Below are 15,504 nucleotides of genomic sequence, written 5' to 3' on the forward strand. Positions count from 1 at the left end.
TGCCCCCTCCCAGCTTCTTGTGCACCTCCAGCCTTCTCAGTCAGTAGAGCATGGGAAGCTGAAAAGTCCTTGACTAGTGTAAGCACTGCTTAGCAACAACTAAAACATCGGTGCATTATCAACTTTGTTCTCATCCTAAATCCAAAACACAGCACTGTACCAGCTACTAGGAAGGAAATTAACTCTATCCCTGCCGAAACCAGGACAAATATATCCCCTCTGAACTTTGGCTTGCTAAATTCTAATCTATTCTGGGAAGGGACTATATTTTTCACTGTATTTTCATAGTCACTATCAAAAATAGTTTTCAGTTTTGATCTGAGGTCCTAGGTAATTATTGTAGCAGATAGAATAGTCAGAACTATTCTATTGTAGGATATGTTCACATATGAACAAATGAAATGTTTTTCTTATTTTTGTGCTTTGCCAATCCCTTTGACCAAGAATTAGTCTCTACTTTTTCTTTGATCAAATTGCTTGACTACTTGATCAAAGGATTCAGCAGAATAAAAAGTCACTCAAAATTAATTAATAACTGACAAAATACACTAAACAACATGATGTGCTTGTTATATACCCATAAGAAAATATAAATTACACATCTAAACTTTGCATTTGGTGAGTGATTCCAATAAAAGTAAGCATGATTGTCATAAAGGAAATTACTTGAAGAATCACATAATGAAGTGTGATATTTTCAGGAGGGAGTAAGAAAGCATCAGAAATAGACAGGGCTAGTGTCATGACAAGGGAACTAGAAACAAGGGCTGCTGTCTTTTACCCATAGATGTAGCAGGTCAGGGAGCCCTGCACAGCAGTGTCAGCAGCAGAAGCACTTTCCCCACCACGTTTATAGCAGACGTGGCCTGCCCTTTTGCCCTGATGTCCATGGACTATAGGCTCCAGGAGGAAACACCCTGGAAAGCTTTTGAGTTACCTCTCCTTCTCATGCCCTTCCTCATGTACATCAGGTCTGTTTACTCCATAACATAGTTCAGACTTTAAGAAAGGCATTTATTTTATGCTTACTCATGTCCAAGACATACAGTATCATGTCTCTAGAATCTGCTTTTGTAACTCAAAGTCATGGAATAGACAAAAGATGCTTCTCTTTGGAGAAAAAAAAAAATGGGGGGGGTGGAGGGGAGGGAGGCGGGAAGAGAAAGTCTGCCCTGCAATCTGAAAAGCTTAGCTCTGAGAGTCTGCAGACTGTTTTTCTTCACATTCAGTCAACGTTCACCTTCCATGATAACACCATTGCTTATCACGTAAATTGGCTTAAACCTTTCCTACAGCTTTCAAACCTCCCCAAAATACAGAAGTATTGTCAATACCTGTTATATTTAATAGGTTTATGGTTACTAGGTTCCCAGTGATTTGATCCCACCACAGAATAGTCAATGTAGTAGCCATACAAATCCTCTTCATGTTTTGGTTTATCCCATTGAACTACAACTGATGTTTTTGTATTCCTTGTGGCCACTACCCGACCAGGTGCAGATGGGACAACTAAGAAAAAGAAAGAAAACATATACTATTATGAAATACATAAAAATAAAAGTAAGCTGAGGTAGATGCAACACAGCGTACTTTTATCATATTTAATCAGTACAGGTATGACTTCTACCATGTTAACATTGCTATATGATATATATTTTAGTATATTTGTTTCACTGTAAGTCTGGATACTTTTATATATGTGTGTATAAATATATTTATTTTTCTATTTGTTTACTTAGAGTAAACTTACTCTAAGTTATGAGGCTCCCTACCTGTCTGATTTTGTATAGGTTTTCTAAGGAGTGAGTTAAAGGAGTACATATTTTCAAATATCAGTGTGGATAAAGGCATACAGATATGAAAATATTCTCTCTCAAAATGTTCTCTCTCAAATAAGAGGTTTATGTATAGCTTATGTCCCTGTAGCACTACTGCATCAGTAAGAAATGCACATAAACTGTAGAGGTATAATATCATGAGTATTAAGAAATACTGCCTTCCAGTCAACTAATGACAACCCCAATTCAGAAAAGGCCAGCTTTTCAGGACAACTTTAAGCATATGTTTGAATGCTAAGTGTTTAGCTAAACTTAGCTAGATGGATTTCACAGAAGCATAGGAACATTGGTTGGAATGGATCTCGGGGGATCATCTAGTCCAACCTATCACTGAGAGTGGGATTATCACCAACACTAAACTGGATTGTCAGTCACGGGTTTGTCCGAGTCTTAAAAACTTCTGACAATGAAGATTTCACAGCTTCCCTGCACAACCTCAGCTTCCCTGCACAACCTCAGCTTCCCTGCACAACCTCTTCCAGCATTGCACTCTGGCACCTTTTTCACTAAGAGAGTATGTCCAACCTGAATTTACTAAGCTACAGTTTGTGGCTGTTGCCTCTTTTTTTTTGTCATCTGGCATTGCTGAGAACAGTTTGGCACCATCATCTTTGTAAGTTGCCAAACTGAACAAGCCCAGCTACCTCCACCTCTTTTCACAGGTCACAACCTCTAGGCCCCTGGCCATCTTGGTTGCCATCCAGTGGACCTCTCCAGTTCCTCTACATCCATCCCTCTAGACTAAGGGAGCCAGAACTGGAGCCAATACTCCAGGATCAACCTCAGCACCACCAAGTAGAAGTGGATAAAGCTTCCTTCAATCTGTTGACTACAGTTCTCCCAATGTAGCATAGTACGCAGTTCACTTTACATGCAATGAAAGTTCATAGTTGGTTTATATTGATCTAAACATCCTGAATGTGCATAAATAGAACTAGAAACATCAAGATCTAAATGGAAAAAAAACTTAGTAAGGGCCAACACACAGTTTTTACACTATAAAATATCTAGCTGAAGCTTTCATAATATAAGGAACTAAGGCAGTGTCTCAGCCTTTCATGATAGGTTAAGAGAGGCATCTAGCACTTGCCTATTGAAGACATTTTAGTTTCCTCAGATTGATATATTGCTGGGAACTACAAGCAGCATGAAACAAAAGAAAGGCAGCATTTTTTTCATTTAGTCTTTCAATATCAAAATAAAAAATAATACTTACACACTATCGTACTTTATGCAGTAAGTCTGTAAGATCAAATGGGTTCAGTCTGAGATAAAGGTACCTACATTTAGGAGTTTATGTGTAAGTGTCGACAAGCACATGTTCTTAAGCTGCCATTATAGTCAAAGAGCTAGGGCTTAATTCAGTTAGCCAAACAAATTCATTTAGGGCCATTTTAGAGCATCTGAGACTTCTTCATGGAGCTGCCAGATATGACTCAGGAGATACTGAATACCTACATCCCTCTGAAATGGCAAACTGAAAGTATTTGAAAAGGTACTAGATGTCTGTTTGGCCAATTAAACTGAGCCTCTGAGCAGTGGTTGGTAGAGTCCTGAAAATTATTCATCTCACCCCAATGTAGACACTCTGTAGCTGAGTGCCATGGGGCAACTTATGGCAACATCAGCCAATTTATCCTCCAGGCTCCAATTGCCACAGTGAGAGCAGAGACATCTAGAGCACCTGTAGATGCTTACATGGAAACACCTAAATTTAGATGTTAATCTCAAATTGAATACTCTTTTACCACTCAATTCAATTGCATAATATTAAGTGTCATTTTGGATGGCCTAGGGTACCCCATCCATCTTCTGGTTTCTGCTCAAGAGAGAAAGCTACCTATAATTCCTGTGTAATGATTGCCATCCCCATGAAGTTGTCTCAGCTACCCTCAGGAATGTCAAAAGGCACTATGTGCAGGCAACTAAAAGGAGCCATGTGTGTCTGATGTATTTTAGCTCAGGTGGTAAACTCCATCTCTGAAAATGCTCCCACAGTTTCTCTTTAAAATAGCATCTTCTGCTTTCTGCTTTCAGTTATAGCTATGATTTATTCAGAACGTCTTGCGTTAACCCCTAAGGGATAGCCTATTTTCTGTACTAAGTGAAATAAATACAGTATTTTTCTTCCTTACCTTAGGGAATGTTGAATGGTTTAAATAATTTATATGCATTAATGAGACATCAAATCAAGAATACATAAAAGAAAAAGATGTTTTTATTTTATCATGTATAGTTACAAATCAAGCTAAAGGTGATGGATTATATTTTTTAAAATGATGGTAAACATTAAGAAGGCTATATCTATCAACATTTAGTGAACTATGGTATATCAGATACTGTAAATATTTCTTATAATTCTAACAAGTATACTAGTAAGATATGTGCTCTTAAGGTGACAGCTGTCAATACATGGAGCTGTTATATGTGACCTCTGCAAAACTGCAAGAGCAAATCAAATATTTGAGCAACAAGATGAATAACCACTCCCTAAATTTTCACTTGTGTTTTTCAATGTGGCCCCAAGATAAACACTTCATTTTCATTTCGAAAGTTACCACTGAATATGCAGATGTATCTTCCCCTATCCCTGAAATCTACTCATCTGCATGCCACAGGAACCCTGCACCAGGAGTAATTTGCAACTTAGAATACAAAGAATGAAATGAAAGGCTACCTTATCTAGCTGAAACTGTAGGGAATTAAGTAGTATATTATTACCTGAGCCAGACAATATAATTATCTAAGTTAGCATTTAACCTGTATTATCCTGTTTTTTGACAAGTCACATTAATAGAGCACTCTGAAGAATGAATAACTAAAATTAATTTAACTGTTTAATAATTATTGGTATCAGCAAGGAGACTTGTGATCATTAGGAAAATTTTGGAATGTTTCTAAAATTTAGCATCTTAGTCTTTTTTAAATCCTTCACAGTATTGAATGCATATCAATTTGATTACTATTATTGTAATTATACTAATCTAATTATAATGAGAGTTGTCTATTTCCATTTTGTAAAATATCAATTGTATTTAATATTAATGCCTTACAATTAATGCCTTACCAACAGTATCTTGTGGTTGGATAGGTTGTGTGATTTCAGATGGATCACTGATGCCATGCTTGTTTGCTGACAAGACTCGGAAAACATATGATTTTCCTTCTGCAAGGTCAAACACTGCATAGCGAGGAGATTTTACTGCAACCTGTGCATTGACTCTTTGCCAGCTTCCACTGCCAACCATGGACTACAAAAAAAAAAAAAAAAAAAAAAAGCTGTGAATCACTTCTGTGAACTGTTAAAAAATGAACATATTGCTGTATTGCATCCTGTCATGAATTTATTTAAGACCTATAAGAGAAGGATCACTCTCAAATGCCTCACTTTAACATATGCAAATTCTCATAGCTCATGCATTCCATTACTCTACAAAAAGGTCTGAATACCTCATTGTCTCCCTGCCTGTCTAGACTTCAATATATGCACACTTGCACATACAGCTAGCCTTCAGTTAGGGCCATGACTGTCAACTGTGGTTGGTCCCAAAAGAATTAGTCTCCTGTCCTGCAAAATTCACTTGAACACCCAAAGGTTTGGTATAAAGCAAGCAAGTCCTCATCCAAATTCTGCAGAAAGCTAGGGAAGGGGATGTTACTTTACTCACTGCTTTATCTTTATGTATTCTGTTGAGTAATGTCCCTAAAAACATTCATCAAATGAAATAATTACTTTTGAATATTCTTAATGCAGCAGCTGAGCTAATCATCATGACAACTGCACACAGAAGAGAGCCAGCAAACCAGCACTCTGAGAGAAGTCTGCTGTCCATTAGGTTCCCCAGATAAACTGTTGACCCAAAACAAAAATTAGTTATGGAATCTTTCAACAATTTTAGAAAAACCCAAGTGCCCAATAAATAGCTTAAATAAAACTTCCTTCAAGTACAGAAAGGTGCATACAAATTCAATGTTTATAAAATTTTGGAACAGTGAGTCCGGGAACAAAACCCGACAGCCTATGAACTTCTTAGAGGAGGAACAGTGTTTCGTGGGTGCTTGGAAACTACCCTGTATATAATGAGGCCTACTATAGATAAATAATAAAAATTTAAACAGCTGGAGCCCATATATCAAAATCTTTTTCATAGATACTGAACACACCTAAGTGTTCTCAACAGAAAAAAGAAATATCCATTTTCTTCATAATAAAAAGATGGAAAATATGAAATAAACATTATTTTGCCATATATTTTACTTTCTGGCATGAAAAACATTAATTGTTGCATTTCATTTTCACAGAGGAAAGAATCAACATCACATTTTATTCTGTAGTTCGATTTGATTTATCTGTTAAATAATGATTTTAAGGGAACATTGCTATACAGCATAGGCAACTCGTTTCCATTTTGTGTTTCTTGAAGAATTTAAAAATTCATTTTTATTCTTCAGGACTGAGTCTTCTTTATTTGAAATAAATTAATTAGAAATTGTGATTTTCTAAATTAACAGATGACTATGGAAAGCAAAAAACAAACATTCACCTATGAACTGACCAAGCTATTCATATATAAAAGTTATTTATATGCAAAAAGATTTTAGATTCAGGTATTAATTAGTATAATGAACCTTTTTTTCTAATAATAGCTTTTTAGTCCTCGTTCTCACTTTCCCTCAGTAAGTTTGGCATTTAATTAAGACTTGTTTGTTCATCATTGTCATTGCTCTGTACTGTTTCTGGACCTATGTAAAGTTATTTCTGTAAAACAAGCAGATACATATATTTTTCAATTCATACTTAGAGTGAAATTCAACTAACCAAGTGTAGGTGTTCACTCAATGGAAATCTACATCTGAGCATTTTATCTGGGCTATTTCTGCATATTCTGGAAACAGCAAGGTATTTTCGTGCCAAGAGTTGGTTCAAAATCCTTAAGTCAGTATGCTTGAAATTTATAGACAAGAGCAGTTGTACGCCACTGGGAATAAGTACAAGGAAGACATGCTATTTTATTGCATAGAAAGAAAACTAGATACTTATTTCTATGGAAATTTTCATTACTTCTTTTGAATGTGAAAGACAGAGTGGAAGAAATCATGTACGTGCTTGCTGGAAAATTTAACTAGTGACTGGACCTCACTTTACACCTATTGGTTCAACATCCAGCAGGTAGTGGATGATGAAAAATGCAGAGATGGGCTATAAAGGTCTTTTGAAGTGGAGATTTTTATGTTACTGAGAAGGAAAAGACAAGATCAGGGCTCCAAAAAGAGGAGTGATGTGAACAGAAAGATTGGCTGGGAAATGAACTTTGGAGGAATGTGCTGAACAGATGTGAGAAGAAGTTACCTGCATGGTAAGGGCCTGAGAAAAGGCTGTCACAATATTCAAGATGCAAATTGAATGTGTGGCAGTTTTATGGACAGTTTTAGTGTTTGTGGATCATAAGAGGGGGCATATGCTGAAGGCATAATTCATAAAAACTAAGTATAGCTTGGCATGTAAGAGTTTTAGAGGTCAGGTATGAGGCCAAATTTACCTACTGGGGAAACTTTGTGCCAAGGAGGAACGACTATGACCTCTGGCGGTAATCCAACATACTCAGTTTAGAAACCTGGCTCAGGGACAGATGTATCTAAATCTTAGTAGCGTAGATGGGAGAAGAACAAACCTCCCCTACTGTGGTCACTGAAGTCCCCTGTCAAGTCAAAGGGAAGAGGAAGGCAGCCATGAAGACTACCAGGGAGCAGTAAACCTGAGACAGGCATCTGCTTCTCCGCTGACCTTACAGGGAATAAATTGGAAATGTCAGGGTATAGCAGAGGGTTCCGTAAGCCTGCAAAAAGGAAAGTGAGGATCAAATTATGAGTCACTGTTTATTCCTTGCTCTACCACAGGACTATCAGAAACTTCCCTTTAATACAGGCAGACTGCAAACTTCCAGTCTTGCCTGTAGGATTGCGAAATCTTAAGATGTTTCTTTTTCATTAAACCACCACCTTACACACGTAGCTTGTTCTCATTTTAGACAGCAGTAAGCAAATAACACAGCGGCATCCTTTTCCCTGGATGTTGAATTTCAATGCTCATTAAATCATGTAATAAGACATTTGATTGTCCGTGCTTCTCTAACATCCCATTACCAAATCCTGCAAGACCTCAGAAAGTGTTAGTTTTGTCATTCATTCTGTAGTTCTAAAAATGAGTTGAATGTAATTGCACACAGCAATGAAACACCTTACAGCTGAATGCCACTGTACAGTACAATACCTTCTCAATGAAATATGTCAGTGGCTCCCTGCCACGGGGAACAGGTGGATCCCAGCTGAGTACAACATATGTTTTGCTGATTTCTGAAGCATGTACATTGGTGGGAGCGCCTGGAATCTGAATATCGCCTGGAAGAGTAATAAACGTAGCGAGTGTTAAACAGCAGATTAACCCCTGGGTCAGCACTTATCCTACAGCTCATCTTTCTGAACTCCCACCCTGTAGTGCAATGCTTAGCTATTAGGGGCTATGATATCATCTGTGCAGTTCACTTGTTCACTTCAATTAAATTTTGAGAAATGAAGCATCAGTATTAAAAGTTAGTTATTTACTTTTTCAGTAAAAGTTAAATATGCCCCCTGAAAACCTGTGCATTTGTCACACTTTTTTTCTTTGATCACATTTGAATTACTTCTATCTGCTGGGCAGAATGCCTTGGAAAAAACCTACTCATTATATGCAAATAAGAGATATTTTTTCATCAAAGATGCAAGTCCAAAGAGTTATTACAAGAAATTACACTAGAAGAAGATATCTGGAAAGGAAGTACAGTAAGGAGAAAGGCAGCTTAAAACAAAGCAGAAAGCAGAAAGGAAGAAGAACCTATTAGCAATGTATCCTGTAACGTGATGGTATTACCAGGCATATAGTCTAAAGCACTTCTAAAAACTGTGGATCAGAGACATAAAAATATGTCACCAGCCCTCTGGTAACTCCACCAGTTGGTGTGGCGTGATCGAACTCCTCTCCCCACTCACCCTGCAGGGTTACTAGGAACATGAGGCAGGACCTGCGTACCCTGGGCCAGGCTAGAGGAAATCAGCGTGGGCAGTTGTGGTCACGCTCACCCACCGCAGCACGAGAAGAAGACGGTTTCACTATGCGAGGGATTACAATGGTGTAAAACAGCACTAGATAGGAGAGGCTTGGACCTATGATGGACAGCTTCAGGCATAGCTACACAGCCCTGAAGAAACTTCCTCTTGGTAATAGGTCATAAATAGCAACTCAGCAGAAACCTACAAATATTTTATCTTTTATGGCTTGCAATAGAGAAAGCAAAAAGTTTCATTCTTTTAAGGTACATTTTGACACTTCTCAGGCTAGCGAGGAGCATATATCCTCTAAATGCTCAGGGTTTGACATTAAGAGAGAGAAAAATGTTTCAATAATAATCTCTAAATCACGGAAGTGATGTTTTAACAGTTTATAAACATCTGTAGAACCAACCAGGCTCAAAATGTACACTGAAGTTATGTTTCCCAATCAAAACCAGACTTTTTAAAAAGTAAACTGACATATCCAAAGAAAATTTATTTTCCCTCAATGCTTTCTATGTTTGATTTCCTACAGATACACTTATTCCTTAAGAAAGGCACATGAATCAGCTGAGTTTAAGACAAAATTGCCAACATACAGTCAAGAAAATTACAATAATCCTTCACAGCATAATGCATAAAGTCAAAAGGTTTCCAATTGGTTTCACATAACTAAATCTCAACATGTTTTCTTACATACTTGAAAAACCCAAAGCTGACATAATTTGTAATGATGTAACATGATGGTACAGCCTGCTCTCTCAGAATGGAAGGTCATCCGGCACCAAAAAGGAAATCCATTTGTGATCTATGAGATCACTTTTTCAGAAATGGTCTCCAATCTTGCAGATGAAAGTAATGATCTATACAAACAATGGTATTTGGATATTCATACTCCTTCATTAAATACGCACCTTCATGAAACAGAAATCCAAATATCATTATTCATGCTTACACCAGTGTGGCCGTTTAACATTTCCAATCATTCTCAGGCAATCCTGAGAGCAGGAGTATGTTCTTGGAAGTCAAACAAGTAAGACAAATGTATTCTGATCCTATAATGTGATCCTGATCTTATAATATCCATATCAATTCATTTAGGGTACCATTGTAAAAATAGAGAAACTTCATCTGTCCCACTTGTGCACTGGAGAAAACATTTAATGTCTGATTCTCCTTCGAACTACACCTGTCCTCAGGTGGTTTTTCTTTTACTATGTTACCATTTGAGTTATATCTTTATAACCTTGTGGAAGAGAGTAGGCAGAGGGGGTTTTTTACTACTTAGCCATTATAGTTAACATTTTTGACAGTTTAAGTGAAAAGATCATTATCCAAGCCCCCCAAAAAATCACTACATAGAGAAACAACCAAAGACACAAGAAATTCAGGCTTTATCTCAAAAGGTGGCAGTGATCTCTCCAGTTCTCCTGAGGAAAAACAATATTTAGTGTATAACCTTAACCTTAAGAACAACCTCTCTATTCAGCCAGATATATTAATTAAAGAATTGGGATGGATTGCATAAGTTTTTATGAAAATGGAAATAACTTGCTCAGATCATCAAATTTCAGTCTAAAAAGCTATATTTAGTTCCCAGAAGGATAGGAGTAAGGGAAATGTGTGTGCTCAAATGCAATGTTCAGCTGTTTAAACTCAACTTAGCACTAGCCAAAGCAAAAAGGTGAGGAAATGCTGTCAGCACATAATGAAAATAGTGCTGTTGCGGTGTGATGTTCTCTGTCCTTTTAGACCTCACCTTTAACTTGTGTTCTCTCAGCCTTGCAAGCCAGAATATTTGGCTTTATTTATTATTATAAAGAGTTTACTCACTAGGTGGATTTCTTTTCAAGCTATGTTTCTAATTATAATGCTAAATTCCTAGCATATAAACAGATGGACTGAAATCATAGAAATGCTACATACCTTCAAGGTCATCCTTACTGATCACAATCTTTCGCCCTTCATCCACATGAATAGCTGTTAATCAAAATATGCAATTAGTTTCTTGAACCAGTTTAATATATTTACAAATTTTGTAAATTATTGTTCATCAGCTGTTCAAAAGCCTGTATACCTCTATTTCTATCACCCTGTTATGAAATCTTTCCACAGATGGAGTCAACTCAAAGTCATACAGTGCTTCATTCACTTTCACAGGAAAACAGAGCATGATAAGACAGTACTAAAAAGCAAGAATTATACTCACAGTAGAGTGATTAGTAAACAATTATATCATGAATTGGACTTTTGTTATAGGAATTAATCATAAAGCTAATGGAAACGTAGTATATTCAACTCAAATTTTACAAGCAACATTGGGGCAGTGCTCTGCAGTCTTCATAACGAGTTTAATTCCCATCTGAGTAAAAGGAGCACACAAAACAGAAGGTGTGCAAGTACATGATATACAGAATCTGCACAGGGGTTTAGGACAAGGCTAAATCAATAAAACTACTCCCCAGAGAAAGCCGGCTTACTCTATCCATGGAGAAGCTTTCATAAGGCTCCTTTGCAGTCTGCAGTGGCCTTAAGCACAAGACCAGCTTTCGAAAGCGCTTGTTCATTAGATTGACTTTTTCTATCTGCCAGAAAAGTCACAATGTCAGAGACCCCCCAACCTGTAGCATAGGGACTTTGTGCCAGTACTGGTGCTCCACTGAGAAAAAAAGTTGTGGAAAAATACAACAGTCTGTGGGCCGGTGAATTCATATGACAATTTTTATTTTTTCTTTAACTAAAACAGACATATTCAATAGCTTTTTCAAAAGTTACTACCAGCAAACATAGAAGTTTATGGGATCTGAGGACCCATCTCCCAGTGCAAAAGATACAAGCTTCCAGGGCATGTTAGCTCTTTTGAAAACATTGCTCCTTGTGACAATGAATGTCTATATTTAAAACTAAGCAAAACCAGCTATAATTGAGGTGGAGTCCCCAGGTCCTGCCAAATTGTCTGTATGGACCTTGCCATGCCAACTACATCCCCCACCTTGAAATTAGTGGGATATTCAATCGAAAGAAGAAATAAAATCTGGTCTTTAGGTTAACTAAGAAAACAGAATCTGAACAAAAAAAAAGATCAAATATTCAACATCTGTTTCAGCCTTGCATAACCTACTTTGTGTCCTCTCCAGGTCAACAGGGTCAAGAGCTGCAACTGGTTCAGAGACTCGAGAAGGCCTGCTAATGCCAGCACTGTTCACTGCTCTCACACGGAATATGTAAGATCGTCCCTCGTAAAGACCAGTCACAGGATACTTGCAGATTTTTACAGGCGCATCATTGCATTGGACCCAGTTTTCCAAACCTACTTCACATCTTGGAGTAGCAGAAGACAACATTTATCAGTATCATCCCACAATAAATATACACCATCCTACACACATCAAGTCAGAATCACAGAAGTCATCCTCACTAAGTCACCATACACCTCATTATTGAAAGTCACACACTTTATACACTCCTCTGATCAGACAACTAATTCCCACCTTGCTCATATTTATTCATAATGCAATTGCAAAGGTCATTTTTCTTGCATGGTTTTTGGCCTTTTCAACTCTCTGCTTCCCTTCCATTTGGTTCTCTTCCTTGTCATCTAAAGAACAAGTTATTCACTTTTATTTTTAACATGCATCTCCACAGAACATGCTGAAATTGCAACATTCACCTAATCTTTTCCATCTCTCTCTTGTCATATTTTTAAGCAAGCATCTTTGTGCTTTTCCCTCCACCAATGGTTGGGCCACAGAGTGTAGGAGTCATCAAGCAGCAGAGTGATGTCCTCATACTGTCTTCTTTGTGTGTACACATCTGTTTTGTGTCCTACTACTATAAACTTTTGTGGAGAAGTCTGCCTTTTGCCCTGACAGTACCAGGAAAAATAGGGTCATGATCAAGGGTTCCTTGGTGCTGCAGTAATCCAAGCAAAATGTCAAAAGGCACAGCTGACTAGATTATACACAAAATAGGTTAAATACTCCCATGATCTATGCACTGCACAAATTGGATATAAATGGTAGAGTCCCCAGGGCTTAAGTTAATTTCCTTATACTGACTGCCATTCATAAGCCAACATTCTCCAGCAATTCCTAAACAGTTGTCTCTGAACTAGACCAAATTACAGGGTAGCAAATAGCAATGAGCTGCAAATGTTGATTTTAAGTGTAGAGCAGTATACATTATGAAATCATTTCAGTAATGTGTTTGCTGACTGTTTCAAACGCTAAGGATCAGATGTTCTGCTCTGGCTACAAGGGGCAAGCATGCACTTCAGTGGAAAAGACATGCAAAATAGCACATGGATCCCCTGATCCTGGGCTGCCTGCACTGAGCTGAAACCCCAGCAAAGTGCAAAGCAGACTGGAGGAGAGAGGACTGCCATTCTGATTTAAACTACCAGCTCCTGTGAACCCATGCCTTGAGCTCCTGGTGTACCACAGTTAAGGCAGAAATAAAAAGATAATGTAATAATTCCTAGATTTCAGCTTTTGCAGTATACAGATTAAAGAGACTAAATCTTATTCAAGATGCCCATGGATTCTGGCTTCTATAAATTAAATATTGCCAGGGCTCATTCTCTGATTTGGCCACATCCATACTATTGAATATTTTTAGTGTCTGATAAAGTGTGGCTGCCTGCAAATGATTACTGGGAATGGCCCCTGGCCCTTGCTAACTCCCAGACTGTGCCCAGAATTGCCTGGGAAGGTACTAGATCATCTGTGCTAAAAGTTTGACAGGGAACAATCTAGTAATTTAACACAGTAGGCAACTGAGTTCCAGTGCCTACGGTCTGTAAAAATATATCTAAAGAACCCATGTATTGAAGGTTATAATGATAATATTTTTTTTCTTCAGTATATAAATGTTTTTGTCAATGAACAAAATTAAATAAATGCCAATGTTTACATACTTGTCAACAAAATATCCAATGACTGGGCTCTCACTAGTTGTGTTTGGTGGTTTCCAGGTAACAATAACATAGTCTCTGTTAGCATCATGGCATTTAACATCCATCGGCGCCCCTGGTGCTCCTGCGATCAGTGCATCAGCATCTGGACCACAAATAAAAATAAATCAGTTTTGACCCTGACTCCTCTCAAATCTACCATAAAGACAAAAGGGAAGATTTGCAGTTCACTGTGCTATTTGTTTATATGAATGGGAGCCCAAAGATTTAGTTACACATTAATTCGCTGCACTAATGAATCAGGCCCATAATGTCTGTATCTCCACATAGCTAAAAATGTTCAAAGATATTTTTGAGGGCAGAAAAGCAGTTTAGGCATCAAACACCCATTACTTTTCACGAGAATTAAAAGCCCGACTACCCCATGTGTTTTTGATGCTCTTTCCCACTGAAAGCTGTAGCTCAGTGGGTTACCGATCAGACAAAGCTACTCAGTAAAGAACATGTAGCTGAGGAAAATAAATCTCTTAAGGAATAAAAAATTTGCAAACTCCTGGTACATTTCTAAGGCTACTTTTTATTTAAAGTCTTACAATACCAACAGGGATAAGTAATCAGTGTTCCACCATTAAGGTACCCTTCTGTTTCTTCATTTTGAGAGGTGTTGAGTGATGTGGACCCACAAGTCCTAATGAAGTCTCCTAACAGGTAAAGTTCTCTCCCTTCAAAGAAAGGTTTCTATAATACAAAAACATCCTGTATAGAGTATAAATTTATAGAGTGTAATCTCAGTCAGTTTTGAGGTGGCTGGTGCTCAGTATCATATCATAGCCTACATGAAAAGAGGCAAGAAGGCGGCCAACAGAGGACACTAGAGACCCAGAGGATATAGCTCAAGTCCAGGGTCCTGTGCATGTAAAGGTATCAGACATAGTATAAAATGGACAATAGAGGTACCTAAAATTGACCCACCACTACAACAAAAACTTCTAGGAAAGTTATTATACATTAGTGGGCCTTTTTCACCTGGGTGCTTTCTTTCTTAGAAGGTAATTGGGAAATAGAAAGCTTCAGCAAATTGTTTCCAATGAGATCAGGGTGGCAGAGTGGCTTGTTCAGGACATATTGCAAAGCTGATGAAGCTCTTGCACTAGTCCTGTGAGGAAGATGGATCTCAACCCCCTGAAAAAACATTTATGTCCCTCTACCCCACACAGACTGCCTGGATGACACTTCTGCAAGACACATACGTTCCAAAACATTTCCAAGAAGAACAAGGTTCAAATTTAATACAGCTCCAATGGCTTCACTGGGGCTGCTCCAGTTTGCCACCATCAAGGATGTTGTCCAATGTGTTTAAGAGAGTTAAAGAACTGCTCAGCCAGAGATATTTTCAGCTTTCAATGAAAAAATAAAAAAGTGAAAACTAAGTTCTGCTCACAGGTGCACGTGGAAGCTCATTCTCACTTCACTGAGAGCTGTGCATGCAAATGTGAGGGAAAATTCTGACCTTTATTCTATTTTAATGCATTTACCTCCTTTTATCTATGTCCCTTGTGAAAACTGTATTTCTTCAGTGAGCTAATTTCTAATTTTGCTTCTTTTCTCTGATTATTGAGATGACTGTGAATGGTATAGTGGCGGGGGGGTTTTTTTTTTTTTTTT

At 37.8% G+C, this 15,504-nt stretch overlaps 1 protein-coding gene across 3 annotated transcripts in view; it reads right to left on the minus strand.

The window, feature by feature from the left end:
• Positions 1 to 15,504, minus strand: part of MYOM2 (myomesin 2) — a 97,644-nt gene that overhangs the window by 45,909 nt on the left and 36,231 nt on the right. For all 3 annotated transcript variants that reach the window (XM_009288927.2, XM_019474548.1, XM_009288926.1), the window contains exons 11-16: positions 13,843 to 13,984; positions 12,049 to 12,248; positions 10,854 to 10,907; positions 8,110 to 8,237; positions 4,906 to 5,089; positions 1,335 to 1,509 (exon numbers count right to left, since the gene is read on the minus strand). In XM_009288927.2, coding sequence (XP_009287202.1) covers positions 1,335 to 1,509; positions 4,906 to 5,089; positions 8,110 to 8,237; positions 10,854 to 10,907; positions 12,049 to 12,248; positions 13,843 to 13,984 — 883 coding nt within the window. The remainder of the gene's footprint in view (positions 1 to 1,334; positions 1,510 to 4,905; positions 5,090 to 8,109; positions 8,238 to 10,853; positions 10,908 to 12,048; positions 12,249 to 13,842; positions 13,985 to 15,504) is intronic.

Source organism: Aptenodytes forsteri, unplaced genomic scaffold (assembly GCF_000699145.1).
Source record: "Aptenodytes forsteri isolate BGI_AS27 unplaced genomic scaffold, ASM69914v1 Scaffold121, whole genome shotgun sequence".
NCBI lineage: Eukaryota > Metazoa > Chordata > Aves > Sphenisciformes > Spheniscidae > Aptenodytes > Aptenodytes forsteri.